This window comes from Microtus oregoni, unplaced genomic scaffold (genome assembly GCF_018167655.1).
Source record: "Microtus oregoni isolate MIOR12 unplaced genomic scaffold, Mior012 000074F_003, whole genome shotgun sequence".
In the NCBI taxonomy this organism is placed as follows: domain Eukaryota; kingdom Metazoa; phylum Chordata; class Mammalia; order Rodentia; family Cricetidae; genus Microtus; species Microtus oregoni.
This window is the reverse complement of record NW_024543990.1, coordinates 839,966-864,074: the sequence shown is the minus strand read 5'-3', so window position 1 is coordinate 864,074 and position 24,109 is coordinate 839,966. Positions and strand designations below refer to the sequence as shown.

General features: G+C 38.1%; 1 protein-coding gene across 1 annotated transcript in view; it reads right to left on the bottom strand.

Annotated features, from left to right (window-relative positions):
• Cdkl5 (cyclin dependent kinase like 5) overlaps window positions 1-24,109 on the bottom strand; it is a 195,576-nt gene that overhangs the window by 106,516 nt on the left and 64,951 nt on the right. Inside the window, exons 2-3 of the mRNA XM_041642398.1 lie at window positions 19,310-19,542; window positions 16,117-16,151 (exon numbers count right to left, since the gene is read on the bottom strand). Coding sequence (XP_041498332.1) covers window positions 16,117-16,151; window positions 19,310-19,373 — 99 coding nt within the window. The 5' untranslated portion in view covers window positions 19,374-19,542. The remainder of the gene's footprint in view (window positions 1-16,116; window positions 16,152-19,309; window positions 19,543-24,109) is intronic.

Below are 24,109 nucleotides of genomic sequence, written 5' to 3'. Positions count from 1 at the left end.
AGGAATCTCACCAGGTTCTAACTCTGAAATCTCCTCCCCTCTGAAGGAGAGGAAATGTAACCATTCGGAGACAGCCCCAAAAGTAAGAGCCAATAAGAATCTCTTCCTTGCTAGGCATGATGGCACCTGCTTTTCATGCCAGCCCTTGAGAGACAGAAGCAGTTTGAGGCCACCTTAGGAGTTCCAGGACAGCCAAAGCTACACAGAGACCCTGTCTCAAAAAACAAAACAAATAAAACAAAAACCCTCTTCTTTGGGGAAGGAGAATGTAAGCATTTTTGAAATGTACACTGGAAAAAGGGAACAGTTTTCAAATAAATTCACTCTCGTTGCCTAGGCCAGCTTGTACACACGTACTCGGAATCTCCTGCCTCAGCCTCTCAAACAGCTAGGATTACAAGTCTGTACCATTTAGCCCAGTTCAAACAAGTTCAGAATGTTCTTCAGTAACCAAGGCTAACACTCTGAACACAGTATCAGAAACATATATCCTGGAAGAAGGGGGAATTAACTAGCTCTAGTCCAAGTGTTCTTTCTATTTCACCTAACATAAGGGAAAAAAGGAGCAGCAGCCCTAGCCATATTTGTTTTTTTTTTTGTTTTTGTTTTTTTATATTTTTTTAATTTATTTATTTATTAAAGATTTCTGTCTCTTCCCCGCCACCGCCTCCCATTTCCCTCCCCCTCACCCAATCAAGTCCCCCTCCCTCATCAGCCCAAAGAGCAATCAGGTTTTCCTGCCCTGTAGGGAGTCCAAGGAACCCCCACTTCCATCCAGGTCTAGTAAGGTGAGCATCCAAACTGCCTAGGCTCCCACAAAGCCAGTACGTGCAGTAGGATCAAAAACCCATTGCCATTGTTCTTGAGTTCTCAGTAGTCCTCATTGTCCGCTATGTTCAGTGAGTCCGGTTTTATCCCATGCTTTTTCAGATCCAAGCCAGCTGGCCTTGGTGAGTTCCCGATAGAATATCCCCATTGTCTCAGTGTGTGGGTGCACCCCTCGTGGTCCTGAGTTCCTTGCTTGTGCTCCGTCTCCTTCTGCTCCTGATTTGGACCTTGAGATTTCTGTCTGGTGCTCCAATGTGGGTCTCTGTCTCTGTCTCCTTTCATCGCCTGATGAAGGTTAATATTCAGGAGGATGCCTATATGTTTTTCTTTCCTAGCCATATTTGTAAAGGATACAGCCAAGGACTTGGACCCAACTGAAACCCTACATTACAAAGCACTTTCTCCATCTTCTTCTTTCCCAACATTTCAACAGGGATCCAGTACAGAACAATGGATCATCACTAAAATGTGCTGCAAGCAAGAGAGTCTCTATTTAAAGTTCTTAGGAAAAAGAAAGAGCCAAAGGGTAGAAAAAACAAACAAAAGGACTAGAGCAGTGGTTCTCAACCTGTGGGTTCGCATCTCCCCTATTCTGCATATCAGATATTTATATTACAATTCCTATCACTAGTAAAATTACAGTTATGAAGTAGCAATGAAAATCACTTTGTGGCTGGGGGGGGGGGTCACCATTCATGAGGAACTGTATTAAAGGGTCATAGCTAGGAGGTTGAGAACCACTGCTCTAGAGACAACTGAAGGGAGTAGCAACTAAACTTCTACCATTAGAAATGGGGCTAGTCAAGTGACACACTCAGCAGGTATAGGTGCTTGCTGCCAACCCTAAGGACCCGATTCCATGCTGCCAACCCTAAGAACCCGAGTTCCATGCTGCCAACCCTAAGAACCTGAGGTCCGTTCCCAAAACTCACATGTTTGAATGAAAGTTCAATCCCTGCAAACTAGCCTATGATCTCCATGTGTGCAGCCACACACTTGCATGAATGCACACATATAAACTGAATGAATGGATGGATGGATGGATGGATGGATGGATGGATGGATGGACAAACAAACAAAGGAATGAATGATGGAAAAAATTTAATGGCTCAGTTCCTGGCTGAGGAAAATAAACTCTTTACTAGAGGCCTATTTATTTCAGTTTGTATCACCCAATATACAATACCCAGTGAACACACAGAGAACACAAGGCATGCAAAGGGCTGAGAAAACCTATCTGAATAGATAAAGAAGTATCAGAACCAGATGAAGACAAGCCTTGAGGCTTGAGAATTATTACATAAGGAATTTAAAAATAACTATGAATAAACTGGGCATTATAGTACAAGCCTGTAATCCCAGCACTAAGAAGGACCACTAGTTTAAGGCCAACTAAAGTTGCATAGTGAGACACTATCTCAAACAAAAACAAACTGTGATCAATGCATTAAGAACTCAGAAAGTATGCCTTTAATGCCAGCACTCAAGAGGAAAAGTCTGAGGCCAGCTGGGGATAGACAGTAAGGCACTATACCTTGAAAAGAAATAGGAATGTTAAGAAAGAAAGGAGGGGGAGAAGTCACCTTTCCTAACCCTCTACAACTACTCAAACACTCACGACAATAGGAAAAGTTTGCTGTTGTGGTAAGAAAGCTGTGCTTTCACCTCCCCTACGTCCCACTCCAGCTCACAAAGAGAAGAGAAACAGAATGCAGAAAGCAACTTCTTGCGTCTGCTGATAAAAGGTTCTGGGGTTTTTTTTTTTTTTTGCTTTTTTGTTGTTTTGTGTTTTGAGAACGATCTTGCTATGTTGCCAAGGCTGGTCTGAAACTCAAAGGATTCTTTCACCTTGGCCTCCAGAGTAGCTGGGCCTTGAGTGAATAGACAGCATTCACCACCATGTTTGCTCAAGATTATTTTTGAACACTGTAGCTAACACCATGCACTGGATGGCTAAGGGGAACTAAAAACCTTTCTTTAAACACCAGGAACAAGACAAGACCACCTGTTTTGGTCACTTTCACAACTTTATACTTGAAGTTCTAGCTAGATCAATTAGGCTAGACAAAGAAATAAAGACATCCAACTTGGAAATGAATAAGGAAAAACTATTCATCTTCACAGATGAAATCCTAAAGAATCGACAAAAACAAAACAAAAAATCTATTAGGCCTAATAAAGTTAGCAAAGTTGTAGAAAATAAGATCAAACACAAAAATGCAAGCATCAAAGTCATATGTAGTTACCATATGACCAAGGAATTCTGCTACTAGGTATACATCCCAAAGGACTGAGAACAAGTACTTGGATCCTTGTTTGTGAAGTAGTGTTCATAATAGCCAATAATGGAAACAATTTAAGTGTCCATAGCATATTAATGGATTGGAAAAATGTGAGGCATACATGATAGGTACACTATATATGTGTCATATATAGAATACATACACAATATGTACACATATATGACAATACAATGGAACACTACAAGAATGAAGTTCTCATATGTACAACATGAATGAGCCTCAAGAATATTTAATGGAAGAAGCCAGATTTTATAAAAAATGATAAATACTGCACCATTTCAGAACTATAAAAATCTATACTAGACAAAAGTCACAGGAAAGTTAAAGTAGCTTGAAGTTACTAAGTATTAGGGTGCAGTAAGTAAAATATAGGAGATAGTGCTGAATTAGTTCCAAGCTTCTATTTAGGCTAATGAAAGAAGATTGAAAACGACATTAGAGCTGTTTTCACATCACTGAGAATGCAGCTAATGTCACTGAACTGTAACACTCAACTTAAAATGCTAAATTCTGTTATACAACTTTCATCACAATTAAAAATAAACAGGAGTATTGCTATATACTACCAACAAACAGTTTTAAATGGAAATTAAGAGATCAATTTTAGTTACAAAAGCATGACAATGAATGAATAAATAGATGAAATACTTGGGGATAAATCTGAGATTCTATGCAACTGCTATCAAAATTCCAATGGCTTCCCCACCTCCAGCTGATCTTAAAATCAATATGGCAGCACAAGATGCTTCAATATACAAAAAGAACATTGAAATGAAAATAATTGGAAGACTCATATTTTCTGATTTCTAATTTTATTACACAGTTGTAATAATCAAGACAATTTGGTATTGGCATGAAGACAGGTACAAAGCCCAAAGGACAAAATGAAATGTACCCAACCACATCCCCACTCCCACGCACTCATACCTATGGCCAAGTGATTTTCAGCAAAGGTGCCAATACGAGTCAGTGGAAGAAAGTACTGCTCAACAAAAGGTAGGACAACTGGATAGTTACATTAAAAGAACAAAAATAAGAGCCAAGTATGGTGGCTCATGACTGTAATCCCAGCATGTAGGATGTGGAAGCAGGGAGATCAGATGTTTGAAGTCATCCTTAGTCAAAGCTGAGTTGGAAGGCAACCTGAACTATTTGAGACCCAATCTAAAAGAAAAATTAAAAAAAAAAAAAACAGGGGCTGGGGATTTTGCACTGGGAGTAAAGTGTCTGGCCTTGGAAGCATAAAGACAGTCCTATTTCAGATCTTCAAGACCCACATAAAGCCAAGCATAGCTGCACAACTGATTAACATTAGTCCATGCAAACATGTACACGGGGGATAAGGCTATCCCTGAAGCTTGCTGGCTGGCCAGTCCAGTCAACTGATGAACACCAAGTTCAGGAAGAGACGATATCTCAAGAAGTAAGGTGTAGTCGGGCATGGTGGTGCATACTTTTAATCACAGCACTAGGGAGGCAGTGGCTGACAGATCTCTGAATTTTCCAAGGCAGCCTGGTCTATATAGCGAGTTCTAGGATAGCCAGGGCTGCACAGTGAGATCCTGTCTTAAACAAAAACAGGGCTTAGAGGGATGGCTCAGTAGTTAAGAGTACTAGCAGCTCTTCTAGAAGTTCAGGGTTGGATTCCCAACAACCAAATGATGACTCACCAACCATCTAGATTTCCCATTCCAGGGGATCCAATGCCCCCTTTTGGCCTCTGTGCAGACTGCATGCATGTGGTGCAAACACATGTACATTAAATTAATCCATTAAACATGAAAATAAGGTTGACCCCTATATTATACTATAGTAAAATTATACAAATATTAACTCAAAATAGATCAAGGACCCAATAACTATAAAAGCTAAAATTATACTAGTATTCTATTAAATACATATAAACGCATCTAAACTTTCACATCCTTGAATTTCAGTGGTTTTTTAAAATGTGATTGTTAAAGGGAAAGTAAATAATATATCATCAAAATTAAAAATTTTGTGCATCAAAGACATCAACAAGAATATGACAACATCTTCTGGGAGCATGGGAACCATGGAAGAGGGGAAAGGAGAGGGGAGAGGAAAGGAGGGGAGCAGAGAAAAATGTATAGCTCAATAAAAAATTTTAAAAACACAAAAAAGTATATAAAAAGACTACCTATAGAATGAGAGAAAATACTTGCAAACCACATACCTGATGAGAAACTTATACTCAAAGTCAACAACAACAAAAAAAGAATCAATTTAAAAATGGGCTTTTATAGGCAGATCTCTCTAAGTACCAGGGCAGCCTGGGCTACATAGTGATCTTACAGAGATCTTATATTTAAAAAGAGCTGAATAGACAATTCCCTAAATAAAATGTACAAGTGGCTGGACAGAAGGCTTAGGAGTTAAGAACACTTGCCATGCAATCATAAGGACCAGAGTTCAGATCCCTACCACCGTGTAACAAACAGGCACCCCTGTAAAAGTCTGTAACATTCCAGCTCTAGGGAGACAGAACTGGGAGGATCACTGACGTTTGCTGGCTTCCAGCCTAGCTGAGACACAAGCACCCAAGTTCAGGAAGGGATCCCGCCTTAAAGAAATAGGTAGAAAAGAATTAAGGAGGATGCCTAATACCTTCTCCAGGCTTCTGTGTATCTATAGGCATGAACAATGCACAGATTTATATGCATACATTCGCACACACATGTAAATAAATCAACATAAATCTCTGAAAAAGAGGACAGTATACAAATGGTGAAAATGTTCATAAAAAGATGTTCAACATAACCAATCATAGGTGAGTGTAAATCAAAACAACAACGAAGTACTACATTACATCCACTGGGATGGCTGCAATAAAGTCAAGATGTGGAAAAACTGGAGCCTGCCTACAGTGCTGTGGGGAATATAGAGCGGTGCGGCTGCTATGGAAACTAGTTAGGCAGTTCCTCAGAGAAGTTAAACATAGAATTTCCATATGATATTCTTTCTACTCCTAGGTATACACCCTACAGAACCGAAAACAAGACCTCTAATACTTGCACATGACTGTTCACAGCTACACTGTTCCCAACAGCCAGCAGGAAGAAATGACCAGACATCCATCCACTAAAAGTCCATAAACAAAACATGGTAGGTGCAAATACAACAAAATGTCATTCAGGAACGATAAAGAATGAAACATGGTGCAATGTGAACAACCCCCCCCCCCCCAAAAAAAAAAATTTTTGTTAAGCAGAGGAAACCAAATTTAAAAGTCACATGCTATACAATTTTCCATATACCAAATATTCAGAATATCTATGCCCATGAACACAAAAACCAAATGCAAATGCCAGGATAAGAGCTGAAATGGAGAGTTTGCACTTAATAAATATGGAGTTTTCTTTTAGGGATATAAAATACTTTAAAACTTGAAAGACTGTGAATGTATTACATGTCACTGAAATGTGCATTTGAAAATGACTGATTTATGTAATGTGAATTGTATATTAATGGGGCGGGGGGTAAAACTGTATCTTAAAACTACCAGTTCTACCAGGAATCAACTTCCGTGGTGTAGCGGCGTAAACGAATGCAGACAGAGTGTAAATATATATATATATATAGCTTTAATGTAGAAATAGACTTACAGAACCACCGTTCCCGCGGAGACCAGGAAAGCAGAAGCGAGAGCTCGGAGCTTACTCGCCAAATTTATAGGCAGACATTAGCCCGAGGCGAACACGCCCCTTAAGGGGCGGGACTTATCCCTACATCTCCCCTTTTTTGTCTAAATAAGACAGAACTAAACCAAATACAACTACATACAATAACAACAAATAATAAATACAACAAACAATATTGAGAACAAAAGCTTTGCTAAACATTCTATCTCAAGAAGTCCAAATAATGTAAAGAGTAACTACAATTATATAATCTTCAACTCAGTCAAAGATCTGAGAAGGGAATAAACACTACTCAACAAACGAGATATATCCAAAATGTGCAACAATTGACAGAGACAACTGACTACCTGGGCAATCACCCAAAGTCTCGTTTGCAACGTTGAGTCAACCGATTTTGGCTAAGGCCTAACATAACTGACATACCATTATTAAAGGCAAGGAACTTTTCAAAACTATCTTACCCTGTCTTGGCAGGATATGACAGTCCTGTTTTATCCATTGATGCACGCTCTGTATCTGTGTCAGTGGTTGAGGTATGGGCATTTCTTTGCCCAAAGGCCAGTTCTGCCAAATAGAAAGGCTCCAGATGGAGTGTTTTTGGTGCTCAACATTCTCTCGGGAATAGAGCGGTGTTGCCAGGAGCAATTGTGTCTCACTATCACGAAACTCTGAGTTAGATTAAAGGCCATTTTCTACAGCTCTTTGAAGGGGTTGAAGATTATCTATCTATACTGAGTATAATCTCTATATATCCAAAGAACCTGATTAGTCTGATTATAAATGACAAACTTAGATGACTATTTATCTATATAATTCTCAATATCTATCTAACTTAAAGACTAAGACAATAAACAACTGTGTAACAAATGAGGATAATGACCTCCAAATATAAACACTGTACAAATATACATTGCAATATGGCAAATATACATCAATACACAAACATTATATAAGTATCTTAATCAGAGGTAGAAATGTACATTGCAATATGGTAAATATATACAATATATATATCAATACAATATATGTCAATACATAAAAATGTTTTAAACAGACATAGAAACATGCATGCATACAATAGTCCATATAATTTAACTTTGTTTCAATATACAAGAATTGATACCAATATATTTGTCTAAAAGCAGTAACTCACAATTATAAATCTATTATCCCATCACCGTGGAACTTAGGAAATTAAACTATTTAAGCATCAGTTCCTCCCACATAAAAGACAATTCTTTCTAATGTAGGAGGTAAAGCAGTTAAACAATACATGGGTGAGAGACTTTAAACAAGAGTTATTGTTGTCTTATTAATATATTTATTTCAACTTGACTTACACAAGAAAGACATTCAATTGTTTTTCTTGAGTAGGGTTCTTCACAGTGTGAGAATGCCTGCCTTCCTTTTAAACCAAAGACTCTGCTCATCGTTCTCAAGAAGAGAGTACAGTGTGCTTTGTTCATCTTTGGGTGGAACAACAGCTATTCCAAGCCACTGACTGGACAAGCGTGAAGAGTTTGGGTATGTTTCTGTATGCCTGATTCCTGAACAGTCTACTTGTCTGTTTGACATTAATATATGAAAGAGGGAACTACACACAACTTGCGATGTCACCATTTAAAGAAATTACCCCAAATCCAAATGAAAGGAAAAGGAATTTTCAGTGGAAGTCCCCTAACTTATTAACATTACTTCCTTAGACTCCAAGAAACAGATAGAAACAGGCTGTTGGGTCACTGAGGCCACTATCCTACTGCTTAACAACAGAAATAAGCAAATTCCTCTGTAAAAGTCAGGTGATAAATATTTTGAGCTTCATGGGTCACATACTGCAACTAACTACTCAGCTCTTTAAATGTATCACAAAAGCATCCACGGAAATAGCACACATGAATGAGTAAGGCTGTGTTCCAATAAAACATTATTTATTTATGAAATAGATTGGAGGCTTGATTTGGCTCAAGTGTGGTAGTTTGCAAGCCCCAGATCTACACCCTCTGGACAAATTCGTGCACCCATCCTAATCTGGTGGCATTAAACTTAAAGAAAATGACTAGGGCCTATGGTTCAAGTATCCACTGTTTAAACCAGATTGGCCTCAACCTCACAGAGATCTACTTGTCTCTGCCTCCCAAGTGCTGGGATTAAAAGCATGCCCCACCACCACTTAGCTTGAAATCACTCATTTTAAGGAGATGTACAAAGAATGTTCTTGTCTTTGAATTAATTATGCTATGATTTGCATAAAAGGCAACTTAAAACTCAACCTATAAATGCTCGATAAAGAATAACATTGATTGAAGCATATAGAAGAGAGGTAGTGCAGAAAAGCTGGACTTGGTCCCTAACAAGGGATCCAACATGATCCTGATGATTTGAATTTGGTTAATTGGAAAAGCAGCCTGGGGAATAAATCCTCAATGGAGGGCAGAAATGAGGCTTTAGAAACTGAGCAGGGTCAGGCATGTTAGTACAGGCCTTAATACAAGAAGTCAGATCTGCCTGCAAAATAACACACCACTGATTATTCTTTTTGTTGGCAAGCAATAGAAATATGGTTAGTTTTTCCTATCAACAGACTAGTAGAAGGGCTTGGTGGCTGTGGTGGTTTAAAAGAAAATGGCCCCCAAAGGGAGTGGCACTGTTAGGACGTGTAGCTTTGTTGGAATAGGTGTAGTCTTGTTGGAGGAAGTGTGGGGCAGGCTTTGGGGTCTCTTTTCTCAAGATTCACTCAGTTGGACAGTCAGGCAACTTCCTGTTGCCTGCAAGATGTAGACCTCTCAGCTCCTCTAGCATCATGTCTGCCTGCATGCCACCATGTTCCCCACCATGATGATAATGGGTTAAACCTCTGAAAACTGTAAGCTATTCATCCCAATTAAATGTTAGAAGTGTTGTCTTGGTTATGGTGTTTCTTCACAGTAATAAAAACCCTAACTAAGACAGTGGTTCATGTTTGTAATTCTCATACAACAGAAACTAGAGTAGAAAGAATGTCACAAGTTCAAGGCCATTCTGTACTACGTAGCGAGTTCTCAAAAACAGAAGTAAATAATAAAGACGAGCAGATTATGAAATACAAAACATAACTACAAAGAAGTAAGAGCTTAATGAAAATCTTACAGAATTTCAGAAAATTAATTATATCAGCAAAAACCAAAAAACGAGGTCAAGAGCGGAAACCAAATGAAATGTTTCCATATGAGTGCCACTGTAAAAGAGGACAAAAGGTATTTTTTCTTTATTAATGATTCCTATTGTCTTTACCTTGAATCTGAAGCCAGTGATGTCCCATTAATCTCTATAGCTTGCAGTAAATTAATATCATTTAAGAGAATAAGTCTTTTAAAATTAATTATGATGAAAAAAACACAAAATTATTTCCAGCTTTCTACAATCTTTATTACAACCCTAAGCTTCTTTGTGATTTTAATTAATAAAAATTTTACACACAAGAAGCAGGAACTTTGATATTTATTTAAATAAAGATGAAAGCAATGATGGAGAAAATAATATAACAAATTTCTATTCTACCTGTCTTATCTTTTTGACCTTTGTTTTAAAATTGTAATACACATATGAAGCTTAAAACTAAAAATTAATGAAAAATATTTGCTTTATTTAATGTGATTTAAAGAAACAAGGTCAGTTTTGTTTTAGTGAAAACCACTGCATGGTTTCAGATGGCAGCCACTTGCCCAAAGTAAACATATATACCCCCAAACTATACAGAGCTGTTGAATTAGAGACTGGCCACTGGCTTTTCCTCAAACATTGCCTTAATACAGTTGGATGTTTAAAATGGTCACAAATTGTTTTGTTTTGGAGAAAAGCAAAAGGAATCACTATATATGCTCCTGCAATATGTGGCAGCTCATACCTGAATCCTAGCACTCAGATGAAGTAGAAGGATTGCTACATCTTTGAGACCACAGAATGAATTTCAGGGCATCCTGGGCTACAGAGTGAGAGACTGTCTCTAAAAAACAAAAAAGAAAAGAAAAAGTATAGTGTTTACAATGAAGTCTGGTCGGGCAAGATGGCTCAAGCCCATATTCCCGGCACTCAGGTGGCTAAGGCAGGAGGATCAAGGCTAGCCTGGGCTTCATAGTGAGTTTCAGGAAAGCCTGGGTTACATTATGAGGACACCTCTGATCTTTAAAAAAAAAAGGCAGATTTTAAAAACCGACAATAAAGCCTTATAACAAAAGGCAAACTGTAACAACTGAGTGTTAAACAATCAAGAATGTCTCCTTAGTGCAGAGAAATAAAGGTATTTGTTACTGGTGTCTTAGTTAGGGCTGCTGTTGCTGTGACAAAACTTCATGACTAAAAGCAACTTGAGGAAGGAAAGGGTTTATTTCGCTCACAGTTCCATCTAACAGCTTATTATCAAAAGCAGTGAGGGAAGAACGCAGAGCAGGAGCGGGTGCAGGGACTATGGAGGAGAGCTGTTTACTGGCTTGCTCCTCCAGGCTTGTTCAGCCTGCTCTCTTCTAGAACCCAGGACCACTCTCCCAGGGGCGCCACCACACACAGTGAGCTGGGCCATCACATGTTAATCATCAATCCAGAAAATGCCTTACATGCTTGTCTACAGCCCGATCTTATGGAGAAATTGTCTTAATTGAGATTTCCTCCTCTCAGTGATTCTAGTTTGTGTCAAGTTGACATAAAATTAGCCAGCACAAGTGAATATTTAGTCAACTATATGCTGTCGGTACCACAATCTCAAGTTTTCAACACTCAAAGGAGAAAAATGGAACATTCTAGACTATCTACTAAAAAATAAAACAACAACATCAATAAAACATTTGGTGACCATTTCACTTAGAGGTTATTTAATAAATGGTTCATTGCAATACATGGATTTGCTCATCTCTCAATCCTCATCATCTTGGGTCCTCCTATAACCTTTAGACTACTGATGAATACTATCTTTCAAGACCTTCCCTCCTAGCTTCCTTTAGACGCAGCAATTCCAATAGCCCATTCATTCAGCTCAGTACTCCCTCCCATAAACATCCTATCATCTCAAAACTCCTTTTCCTCTCGTTAGCTACTTCTGGAGGCAGAACAAAGCCTGGTTTCACCACTTCACAGATAAGTAATCACGGCCTTCATATACTGGTTCCTTATCTATAAAATGGGGATAAGCACAGAATTGTTGTGGAGACAGAACCATCTGCAGGGTGTCTAATATATGACATTGCTTAATATATGGTATCTACTACTGGATTCTTCTTTTAACATTTTTTTCAATTTATTTTAAAGTGTGTGTGTGTGTGTGTGTGTGTGTGTGTGTGTGTGTGTGTGTACATATGAATGCAAGGGCTCAAAGAGGCTAGAAGGGCCGGATATCCCTGGAGGTGGAGTTACAGGCTCATAAGCCATGTGATGTGGGTGCTGGGACCCAAACTCAGGTCCTCAGGAAGAGCAGAGGAGTAAGAGGGAACACATACACATGAATAAAAGAAAACCACCAAGGTATTCTGTGTAGGGTACAGGTCAAAACCAGCGTGTTTTCCAAATATGAGTAGTCGTCAGGCATTATAAATAAAAGCTTGGCAGTCATTGCTAAGAACTTTTCAGATACATGGCAATGTGTATACATAAAAATAAACAGAAACTATCAAGAAAGCACAAGCTGTTTATTTTTTAATTGGGCACCATTTATCTGAATAAACTAAAAAATAGAGAGTCTTCAGAGTGGGCGATAGCACAGCATGTAAAAGCACTTGCCACCAAACCTGAGTTTAATCCCCAGAACCCATGTGGTGGAAAGAGAAAACCCACTCCTGAAAATTGACCTCTGACCTCCACATGTACACCGTGTTGTACCACACCACAATCGATCAAGCAAGCCAGCCAAGTATAGTCTCCTGTCTAGGTGGTGAAGTCTAGAGAAGAGTACACTTATTGGCTATTCAATACTAAATGGTTAGCCCTGAAAATCAACATACAATAAACATGATACAGACTAAGCAGGTTTTATTTATGTATGCAAGCATGTATATATATACATATATGTGCATGCACACACATGTATGTATGTAAAAACAATTAATGAAAAAAGGGACCAGAAATTTGAAAGAAAAGGAGGAGGGGTATATGGGAGAGTTTGAAGGGAGGAAAGAGAAGGTGGAAAATGATGTAATTATAATTTCAAAAAGAAATAGTTTTTAAAAAAGCAAATATAGTCTTTGGACTGGAATAGTCCATCATACTATGCTCAGAAAAGACAAGGCATACTTGACCTCTGAACCTCATCAGTATACAGATCTAAAGTGACTTTTTTCATATTTGCTTGGATATATAATGAATTATTTAATTATATGGAACATTATTATAATGTTTATTTTAATAATTATATATATCCATACCTAACAATAGCTGCTCTATGCTTAAGAAACAGGCCTACTGTATAAAAAATAATACAGATGCAATGCACAAAATTTTAAGCATCCCTCTAAAATGTTAGGTTTGCAAAGATATTAGCACAATTATTTTTCACATAATGAACTCAATACGGAGGATCACATTTATTTTACCTGTAACATGAACTCCATAGTAATCTGTTCACTTGATTCTAAAGCATAAATCCTATGAGGCGCATCAGATTCTCTATTTTTATATAATGGAGCCTAGATTTGAAGGTCTGATTTTAGCTGGGAAAAGGATATACTCTAACAAGTCAAGCGACTAAACAGCTGCCGATGCTAAAAAGAGTTTCATATTATTCTGAGTTAGGCACTAATTTATGCTTTAAATTTTCCATCCTGTGATAATCTTTTTAGATGCATGAAAGGGAAAAGCAACAATACTTTGAATGCTGATCTGAGTTTCTCATTTAGTGAAGAGCAGGAGAAGGCGAATTTTAGATACTAGTCCAGGCTGACTGGTTTAAACCTGGAATCCCTTATCTTCTTACCTCTATCTCCCAAGTGCTGGGACCTCACAGGTATGTGTCACCATGCCTGATTTATGCTATACTGTGAAATGAACCTAGGTGTTCCTGTACGCCAGGTAAACTATCAAATGAGCTACACCTCCAGCTGGAGTATTTTGCTTTTATCTTTCCATTTACTTGTTTGTTAGAATAGTGTCTTTATATATACTTGGTTTTGATACTATGTAGTACCAGCAAGATGGGCCTGAAGGAAAGTGGATGGGAGTGGGCATCCTCTGTTCTTGAGAAACCCATTTTGAATGTGAACTCTAATTCCTAGTAACTATATGTACAGCAGTTTTAATCACAAGGGTCAATATACCATAGTTTTCTTGCCCTTGTAGTCTATATGAATTAGTTTAAAAACTATATTTTAGTTTTCTGCAAATGAGATTGCATCTTGCTAGGTGTGATGGTGCATACTTTGTAACTTCAGTGAAGGCAGAGGCAGGAGGATAAGGAGTTCCAGGTCATCCTCACTTCAATAGGAAGTGTGAGGACAGTTTGGACTACATGAGACCTAATTTCAAACCATCCCCCACCGTGAAAAAAAATCAAAAGTCAAAGGAAAGGTTAAGGGTCAATGAATAATAAAGACTAGCAAAAAATATCTAAACCACACACACACACACACTTAATATATTAGAAAAGCAAATAACACATATACATATATATGCATGCTAGACATGTCTGTATCTCCCAATTCCTTATGGTTCAAAACCCACCACTAGGACTGAGAACAGATGTAGCTCACTTCATAGAGTACTTGTCTCATACTCACAAGAGCCCTGGGCTAAATCCCCAACACTGCACACAACTGGGCTGCAGGGACACACAACTGTTAATCCTAGCACTCTAATGACAGAGGCAAGAGATTAGAAGTTCAGTGTCACCCACTTCAGACTACATAGTGACTCTGAGGACAGCCTGGGATGTTTGAGGCCATGTCTCAAAAAAGAATAAAAAGTAAAACCCACAAGGAAGAACTGAAACATCTATTTACGAGGCTGTACAAAATAGAGTCATAGCAGAACAGTATTACGCTCACGAGAGTCAAATGTAACTTGGAAACGAACTTTTCACAAGTAATACGCCAGCCCCATCCCCCTCCAGAAATTCTGTTTCCTGAAGCTTTAGAAATGTATTATAACTCAAGGAGACTCATTACAAGAAGAGCATTTCATTAGGGAACTTGCATTTGTTTAATTTCAAACTACAGTAATACTTCTTAACGAGGTATTCAAGGTACTAAATTTATTTTTGATTGCATTTATTTTAAATTCTTAATCATCCTTAATTAAGAGCCAGTAGCATTCAATTTTTGAGGATTAGTTACTGACAAAGAGCTACAGATTATTTTTCAACATAAAAATAATTCAAACATTCAAATTCAAGAATTGGAAAGTCACTGTATCAAAATAGATCTGTGATAGACAACACAAAACCATACTGTCATGGGTTCCAAAGTCAAAAGATAGCAAGACTTATAAGAAAGAGCCAGCAGAAAAATTTTCATTATTTATAGATAAACACTACTATTGATGGATGATAGATTCAAATGATTAAATGATTTGAGTCCAATAGTTGAATTCATTTCAGACCCAAACTGTATCACCAAAAAAAAAATCACAAAATATTAAAGCCTTGATCTTAAAATTAAAACAAAATAACATGAGGCCAAATACCACTACTTTGACCATTACATTCAAATAGAAAAATATTTAACTACATGTTTAAAATTGTTGCAATTTCAATACTTGCCATCTTAAATTTAGCCTCTGAGCAAGACGCATTCAGTAAGTAACAGCTAGGAAACTTCTAACGACTTTATGAAAAATTTATGGTTGCTGTAGTCAAAAACCTATAATAAGATTGATTTTGAGAGTGACCAACTAGAGCCAGTACGCATAACCATATAATATTATTCCAAATCCCAGTGCACAGCCAAACATCTACCCACTCACACTACCTTTCAAAACCCAGATGGGGATCCATCCAGTAATCAACTGGGCCTCCATGAAAATCACACAAGACTCCTCCTTGCTCCTGAGTAACTCATTATAAATTTAATACGTCACTATCTTCCTTCTTTCCATCCAACCGTTTTCTTCCCATTATATAACTTTTCACAAATAGACTGCCTTTAAAAAATAGCATGTAGCTGGAAAACTAGAAGCTAATGATCACTTACCATGATGATGCTTATCCCCAAAGCTGCCTTTTCTCTGGGTTAACATATCAACTCTATGTCATTAGGAGTCACTACTCAACCAGACAATTTTAATTACATGCCCACGTGTAAAGAACATTGCGTTAGTTTGAAAACAGTTGAAATAATACATATTTTTCCTTGTAAAAATCATGTACTTGCCTTGTGTCTGCATTTAAGCACAACTCCATAGGCTCCTATAATTAAAAAGAAGAAAGCAATCAGAGACATGCATACAAACTATAGCTTTATATTCACATTGCCTATGAGCATATGTTAGAAAACAACACCTATGGCAATATTCTAGCGTGACAAACTCATGAGACATACAAACAGAGCATGGATCTGTTAGTATGGATTTTTATAAACCAAGAGTATAGACAAATCATTGCTTTCAATAAGTATCTTTAAATGCTTCTTTTTAAAAAAAAAATCTTCACAAACCTTGTCTCAAAAAAAGAGAAATATTCGCTACACACATTTGTTATTTTAGGCAAGAAGGGGCCAAATACATAAATAAAATAAACAAACAGACCTAGGACTGTGAGGCTGTGTGAACTGGGTATAGTGGTGCACATGGTAGGCACAGCACTTGGAAGTCTGAGGCAAGATGGCTGCCATCAGCATGAGGCCATCATGGACTGCATAGCCAAGACAGTCAGGGGTACACACAAGACAACATCTCAAATAAAAATCAACTCAGTAGGTTCTAGGGAACGTAAAACTAAGGATAAGGTCAAACGCAGAGCTTACCCATGTAAATTCAGTCCTAGGAATCACGTAATACATCTTCTGGAATACTGTAATATATTTCCTAACAGGTGGAATATTCTTTGTTGGAGCTAGGGGTGAGGTTCAGTGGTAGAGTGCTTGCCTTCCATGCATGAGGTCCTGGGTCCTATATTCAGTATCACACGTACACACATGCCCTCCAAAATTACTAGACTCAGTAATCCCATTAAATAGTAAGAGTTTCTATCCTTCTAAGCACAAAAGCTCAGCTTAGGAGCACAGGCCCCAAGAACTACCACTTTCTTTGGTTTATTCTGATATGATCTCTTCCTAGCTCTTGAGTTAGCCATCCTATTATGTCGGCAGTAAACTCAAAGAAACAGTATCTTGGCAGGAAAGTACGCAGAAAACTAAGATTAAAGTTACAATATGAAAAATTTAATTAAAAGAATCAAGACAGTGGGGGGCGGGGGGGCTGCACACCTTTAATCCCAGCACTCAGGAGGCAGAGATGGCTGGATCGCTGTGAGTTCAAAGCCAGCTTGGTCTACAGAGTGAGTTCTAGGACAGTCAGAGCCACAGACAGAGAAACCCCCCCTTCTCTCCCTCCCTCCCTCTCTCTCTCTCTCTCTCTCTCTCTCTCTCTCTCTCTCTCTCTCACACACACACACACACACACACACACACACACACACACATACACACACACACATGCACACACACAAAAAGAATCAAGACATAACATATATGATGGGGCTCTGAAGACCCATGACAAACATGTTTGTTATCAAACAGGTAATTCCTGAATGCAACTATGAGAAGGGGGTGGACTTGAGTGAGATGAAACTCGGAAATATGTCTCTAAGAGTCTAGCACACCTTAAAGTGGCTCCTTCATTTTGCTGGAGAGGCATGACTCTTAGAATCATAGTTAAGATGGAAGCAGCAATTAGAACCATCCAAATGAACGCCACAGTTACCAGGAAATAGGCACTCCACAGAAACTTTTCTATTAAGTGAAAATGCATCATCTAGGCCACAGGAATGTGTATGCCAGACAGATGCACTTCCTACCCCAAATCCAACTGAGTGAGTTTACTAAGAAAAAGCGGAACAACAATGTCTGACCTAAACAAACAGCCTTGCAATTTTGGCTAATCTGAACCAATACCTAAAAAGATTATCGTTAACTGCCGCTTAGAAAGAGAAGGTTATCTAGGCAGTCAGACCCAAACTTTGGACCATTCCAACCTTGCTATACTCGACACGCCCTTCTCCCTTGATTGCATACATCTTTAACTGCAATAGCTTTGAAAAATAAAATGTGGACAAGCAGTATGGAAAATTTATTTTCTACATTCATTTATGTATAGGGGAGCGCACACATGCCACAGTGCACGTGGAAGGAGAGGACGGCTCCTTTGACCTGTGGTTCTGGGACAGAACTCAGGTTCTCAGCATTGGCGGCTTCAAGCATCTTTGCTGGCCCGAAAAGGCAAATTTTATAAAACAGGTCAACAATTAAGAGTCAATTTTCATACATAGTATCAATGAAGAGAAGAAGAGGAGTTGGCTAGTGAAGGAAGAAGAACCAAATGGTGTGTGGTCTGAACCTTAGACCTTGAATCAAGCACCTAATTTACAATCAGACTCTCATAGCTTCTATTTATTTGCGAAGGATTTGGCAACATAATATTAAAATCTTGAAGAGCTCTGTAAAATTTTTAAATTTTTGAAATTCAAATTTTATTTTAAAAGCCTAAAATACAAAATTTTGTAATATTTGCTTTTTATATAAATGTTAAGAAACCACATTTTCACTGATACTGTATTAAAATAATTTTTATAAATTTCTGCAAATTTATTTCTAAGAGTCAAAATGACTAAGCAAGAAAAATAGGGTAATTATCTTTTTCTAGAATTCTATTTTTGAAGAAATAATTATACTCTATCAAATCAATAGTGTCTTTGATCATAAAAGCATCATGTTATGTACTACAATAAAGAAAAATTGATAGCATTAAACCCTAACATGCATGCTGATTTAAGATGTTATAAAATACAACCGAATTGTGTACCTGAAAGCTTGTAAACTATGGTCTGTTATTCTCAAATAAATGGAAGTTATTTCTCTGTTTACCATATAGTGAATTAAAGTTAGCATATACAAATAAAATTTAAGTTACTTAATATAAGCTTAAATGATATACAATGTAAAAATAACAAAAATCCATAGACTAAGGAAACAATACTAGTGAAGAGAATAAAATCAGGGCAGTTTTAAAATATCCCTGATTGCCAGGGATGGTGGCTCATGCCTTTAACCTCAGCACTCCAGAGACAGGCAGAACTCCGAGTTCAAGGCCAGCCTAGTCTAAAGAGCAAGTTCCAGGACATCAAAGGATACATAGAAAGACTTGGTCTCAAAAAAAATCTATTAAACTTGAATGTTTTTAATGGTATTGGTTTTCACTTGGAATAAGAAGAACAGTTTTATTTTTACTGCTGCACACTTAGGTGCACATCTGAATTGGTATGATAAATTAAGAGGATCTGAATGAAGTTTTTGGTGATGAATGAAATGATAAAATGTTCCGAAGTTCAAAGGTGAAAGTCTAACTTACCTTCACCTACAACCCCAAGGATCTCAAATTTATTCATCACATTACCAATGTTAGGAATCTTCATGAAGACAAACTCCTCTTTTGATGTAGGCCACAGAACATGGCACCAAAAAAAAAAAAAAGGAACTTCTGAAAAAAATTATTCAGTAAGCAGAAAAAAGAAGGTCCCAACGAAGAATGCTTGGCAAGGAACTTTCATACATTCATTCAATGATGACGTATTAAACGTGTCCCTGAAAGAACAAACACAGTGAAACACCGTTAGCATTATGTTACAACACTCAACTTATTATAGCATTGTAAAACGTTTTCTAAACCATGTTAATGTTTCTTTCGTATGCTGTAAAAAAAAATTAGGGAGAAAGAACCTCAAATGAAATGAACCTCTTATAATTTAAAATTAATACCATGACCACAATTAAGGGGGACCAGTTAACTTTTGAACATGGTACTTTACCTAATATCCTCAATCTCATAACAACAACATTGTATTCAACCACTCAGATTGGAGATGTTTTCTTTAATGGTGATAGGATAATTTCTTAAAGACAGTCTCACTACGTAGCCCTGGCTGGAACTCAGACATCCATGTGCCTCTGTCAGCCATGTGCTGGAGTGCTGAGTCTAAAGTTGTGTGCCATCACACCTAGACGACAAGAAACTTCTCATCTATATTCTAGAACTGAACAGGTAAATAAATATGTAGTAACTAATGAGACATCTGTTTCTGTTGTGAATTATTTTTATTCTTTGGGAATTTCATACACGAAGATTCATCACACACACATACATACACACACAGACACACACTCTGCTTCCCTCAACCTGAACCTCGAACTCCTCCTAGACACCTACCACTACTTCTCCTTCCCAACTTCGTGTCTTTTCTTTGTAAAACAGAGTCCAGTTAGTAAAGCCAGGATGTGCATGGGTATAGGGCGCCATCCACTGGAGCACAGACAACCTACCCTGGGCCATATCTCTGAAGGAGACTGACAGCGTCTGTTAACTGCCAATAGTCTCTCTGCTCAGGGAGGGGCCTTATGAGGCCTACTTTCCCCGTGCTGAACTGAGACTTTCATCTCTTACCCTCACAAAAGAAATACAAACGCGAAAGGGCAAGAAAATGACATAAGTGTTTATGTCCTCGCATACATATATGCCCTACCTCTGTGCCATGGGGGCGCCTCCAGGTAGTACACAGCAACAGCTCTGAGCACAGTGCATATTCTAGGGAAAGGACTTTGGGTTCTTTGGAGAAGTGACTAATTTAAGACCAGAGCAGAAAAAGTGCAGAGCCAGAACGTAAGGAAGCGCTCAAAGAACAACCAGGGCATATCAAGTGAACTCAGGAGCCAAGCTAAACTGATTCAGACTGGCCATATGGGTAATATCTCAAAAGTAAAAAATAATGAAGATAGTAATAAATTATAATCTGCAGACTAAAATAAAAATGTGTTCATAAATAAATGCAGGCAAAGCTTTTTATGAAGCTTTCTAACAAATAATAAAGGTAGTGATGGAATTACAAACTCTCCATTTAGCAATAACTCTGCAAGTGTCACCAATATGTGCTAAAACTTACAGTTGAAAGTTACAGGAAAAGCGATATATCTTATCTCAAAGGATCCACTGACATGACACCTATTACTTGCAAAAAGACAAGGTGTAATTTTAATGGTGAAGAATCCTGCCAGACACAACCATAATTAAGCAATCAAAGTATATGGTCAATAATGGAAGAAACCAACATTATGTCTCCTGAGAAAACACACCACATCACAACTTCTGTGGCAATTCTACCAGAAATGTAAAGCCCAAATCGAGCCAGACGTGGTGGTATACGACTGTCATTTCAGCACTTGGGATGCTGAGGCAGGAGGATCAGCAGTCCATACCTAGCCTCGGTCAAATTGTGAGTTCAAGGTCAAAACAAAACAGACAAAATTGACATGCTTACACGTTAGTACTGCTTACACAGTACTGTCTACAGTGCTGAGTGCGACAATACTGATGTTCTAGAAAACAATGCTCTAGTTTGTTTGTTGTAGTTCTATTTAAAAACATCATTTTTGCCCTGCTTCTTCTACAAATAATAACTAAGTTTTAAAAAATGTTATAAAAGTAAGAAAAATCTAAACTAAGAATTTTTTTGTTGTCTGTAGAATCTCAAACTTAAAAAATGTAAGAGTACCCTATGTAATATGTAGACAGGAAGTATTCTCTCAGACATGATGGTGGGAATGCAAATTAGGACAAGACTTCCACAGAATTAGCATGTTCATAATTAAATGATTTTTAAATGTCCTTATCCTGATAAAGATATGTGACCACACAGAACCTGCAACAGCTAGGCATAGTGAAACGCCCTGTTAATCCCAACACTCAGAGGTAGAGGCAGAAGGGTTTCCACATGTTCAAGGCCAGTCAGATCTACACAGTCAGATGTTATCACAAAAAAAGAAAAAGGAAAACAAAAACAAAAACCTGCAACCAATCGTCTTAAATGTAAATTATCAGGCAGTTTTTGTTTTCTTTTAATTAAATACATTGGGACTGGAGAGATGGCTCAGTGGTTCAGAGAACTTTGTTCTTATAAAGGATCCAAGTTTGGTTCTCAGCACCTACATAGGCTGCCCACAAGTGCTTATAACTCCAATTCCGAGGGATCCACCACCCTCTTCTGGTCTTCTGGGGTACTGCACTCATGTTCACAATTAAAACTAAAATCTTTAAAAGTAAATATTAAGCTGGGCAGAGGTGGTGCACGCCTTTAATCCCAGCACTCAGGGCGCAGATGCAGGCAGATCTCAGTGTTTGAGGCCATCCTGGTCTACAGAGCTAGCTCCAGGACAGCTAGGGCTGTTATGCAGAGAAATCCTGTCTTGAAAAACCAAAATAGAGGGGGCTGGAGAGATGGCTCAGGGGTTAAGAGCACTGCCTGCTCTTCCAAAGGTCCTGAGTTCAATTCCCAGCAACCACATAGTGGCTGATAACCATCTGTAATGAGGTCTGGTGCCCTCTTCTGGCCTTCAGGCATACACGCAGACAGAATATTGTATACATAATAAATAAATAAATAAATATTAAAAAACAAAATAGATAGATAGATAGATATTAAAAATATAACATTGAACTCTACCTATTCATACTTATTTTCTAAACATTATTAAAACGTGTTAGGTTCTAGTCTTTCCAGCAAAGTATGGGGTACATGTACACACATAAATTTATAAAATGTAGAGGATTCAAAAGAGAGAACTATAGATATAAATGTACAAGAAATCAGAAATGGTGATGCACACCTATGACCCCAGCATTCAGAAAGAAGGTAGTCACAGGAGGCCAGCCTGGACGATAAAGTGACACCCTATGACAACAAACAAACAAGAGGGGCTGAGGACAGCTCAGATAAGAAAAAGAATTTTTGAATTTTGCAACTTGAGGTCAACTCCTGGGATCCCATGATGAGAGGAAAGAACCAACTGCCAAGGGATATCCACTCCACACACGTACACATACACAGAAATGATAAATAAAAAATAAAATATGAAAAAGAGAGATGGGGAAGTGGAAAGGGAAAAGAACAAGAGAGGGGAGAATGGGAAGGAAAAGTAGGGAAGGAGGGGAGGAGAAAGAAGGGGAAAAGTTAGTTTACATTGCCCCCACGTACATTCTCACCAACATATCTAAAAAGGCGAGTTCTGTCTACTTACCTACCCTACATGGGACCCTTACTTTTCACAAGTTTCAGATCCCATAGGCAGGCAGCAAAGGCAATTTCTTTGTTTATATTTATTTCTTCCTTTTAAAACAGTTATTGTTTGCAGAAGTAGGACAGGGGGAAGAAAGGAAGGGAGGGAGGGAGGGAGGGAGGGAGGGAGGGAGGGAGGGAGGGAGGGAAGGAGGGAGGGAAACGTGACAGGATAATAACTGAAAACTGTTAGAAGTTCAGAAACTAACAAGGGAGCGGAACATAGACTTCATACATAAATATCAATATAGTTGTAAACATCTAAGTAGACCACATTTACAAGAACAAAAAGAAAAATTTAGGATTTTACATGACAAAAGATAATTAAGATCTCTAATGCAAATGCATAAAACCTTTTTCAAAGGCATTAAAGAAAACCTAAATAAATAAAAATTATTCAAATTTTAAGACTAACATGGTTCAATGCTACAAAAATGACAACTCATCTCATGTTAATCCATACAGTCAATGCAATTCTCATCAAGCAAGCTGATTTCACAGTCTACATAGAAGAGCAGAGTTACAAGTAGAAGCAATTACCCCTTTTTTATAAGGAGAAAAGGAAAAAAGAATGCAAGTCAGGCCTAGGCAGGAGGGCATGACTGAATACTCCGCAGAATATACGGAGCATTCTAACGCGGCTATGGAAACTAAGAAGGTGCTCCTGGCACCAGACTGGCACGGTCAGGCAGTGCAACAGATGCAAACACAAAGAAGAAGCAGTATCAACAATAAGACAATATCCCTACCATTTTGTCCAATCCTGATAGGACTCAGGGTAACTTTTTACGGTTAAGTCAGATCACGTTGCTTCTCACTAAAGTCTCTAGAGTGACTTCCCACACCATTAAAAGGAAAGGCGAAGTCCATCTTCAAGCCACACCCCTGCCACCTGTCTTCTGAAAATATCCACTAGTTTCCAAGTTGGGCTGCTTGGCTCCAACACTGATCCCTTTCACTACACTTTCTTCAGAAAACTAAAGCATGTCCCCTCCATCTAAGCACAGCCCTGTACGTGAGTGGTTTGCAACCCTCCTAAGGCTGCA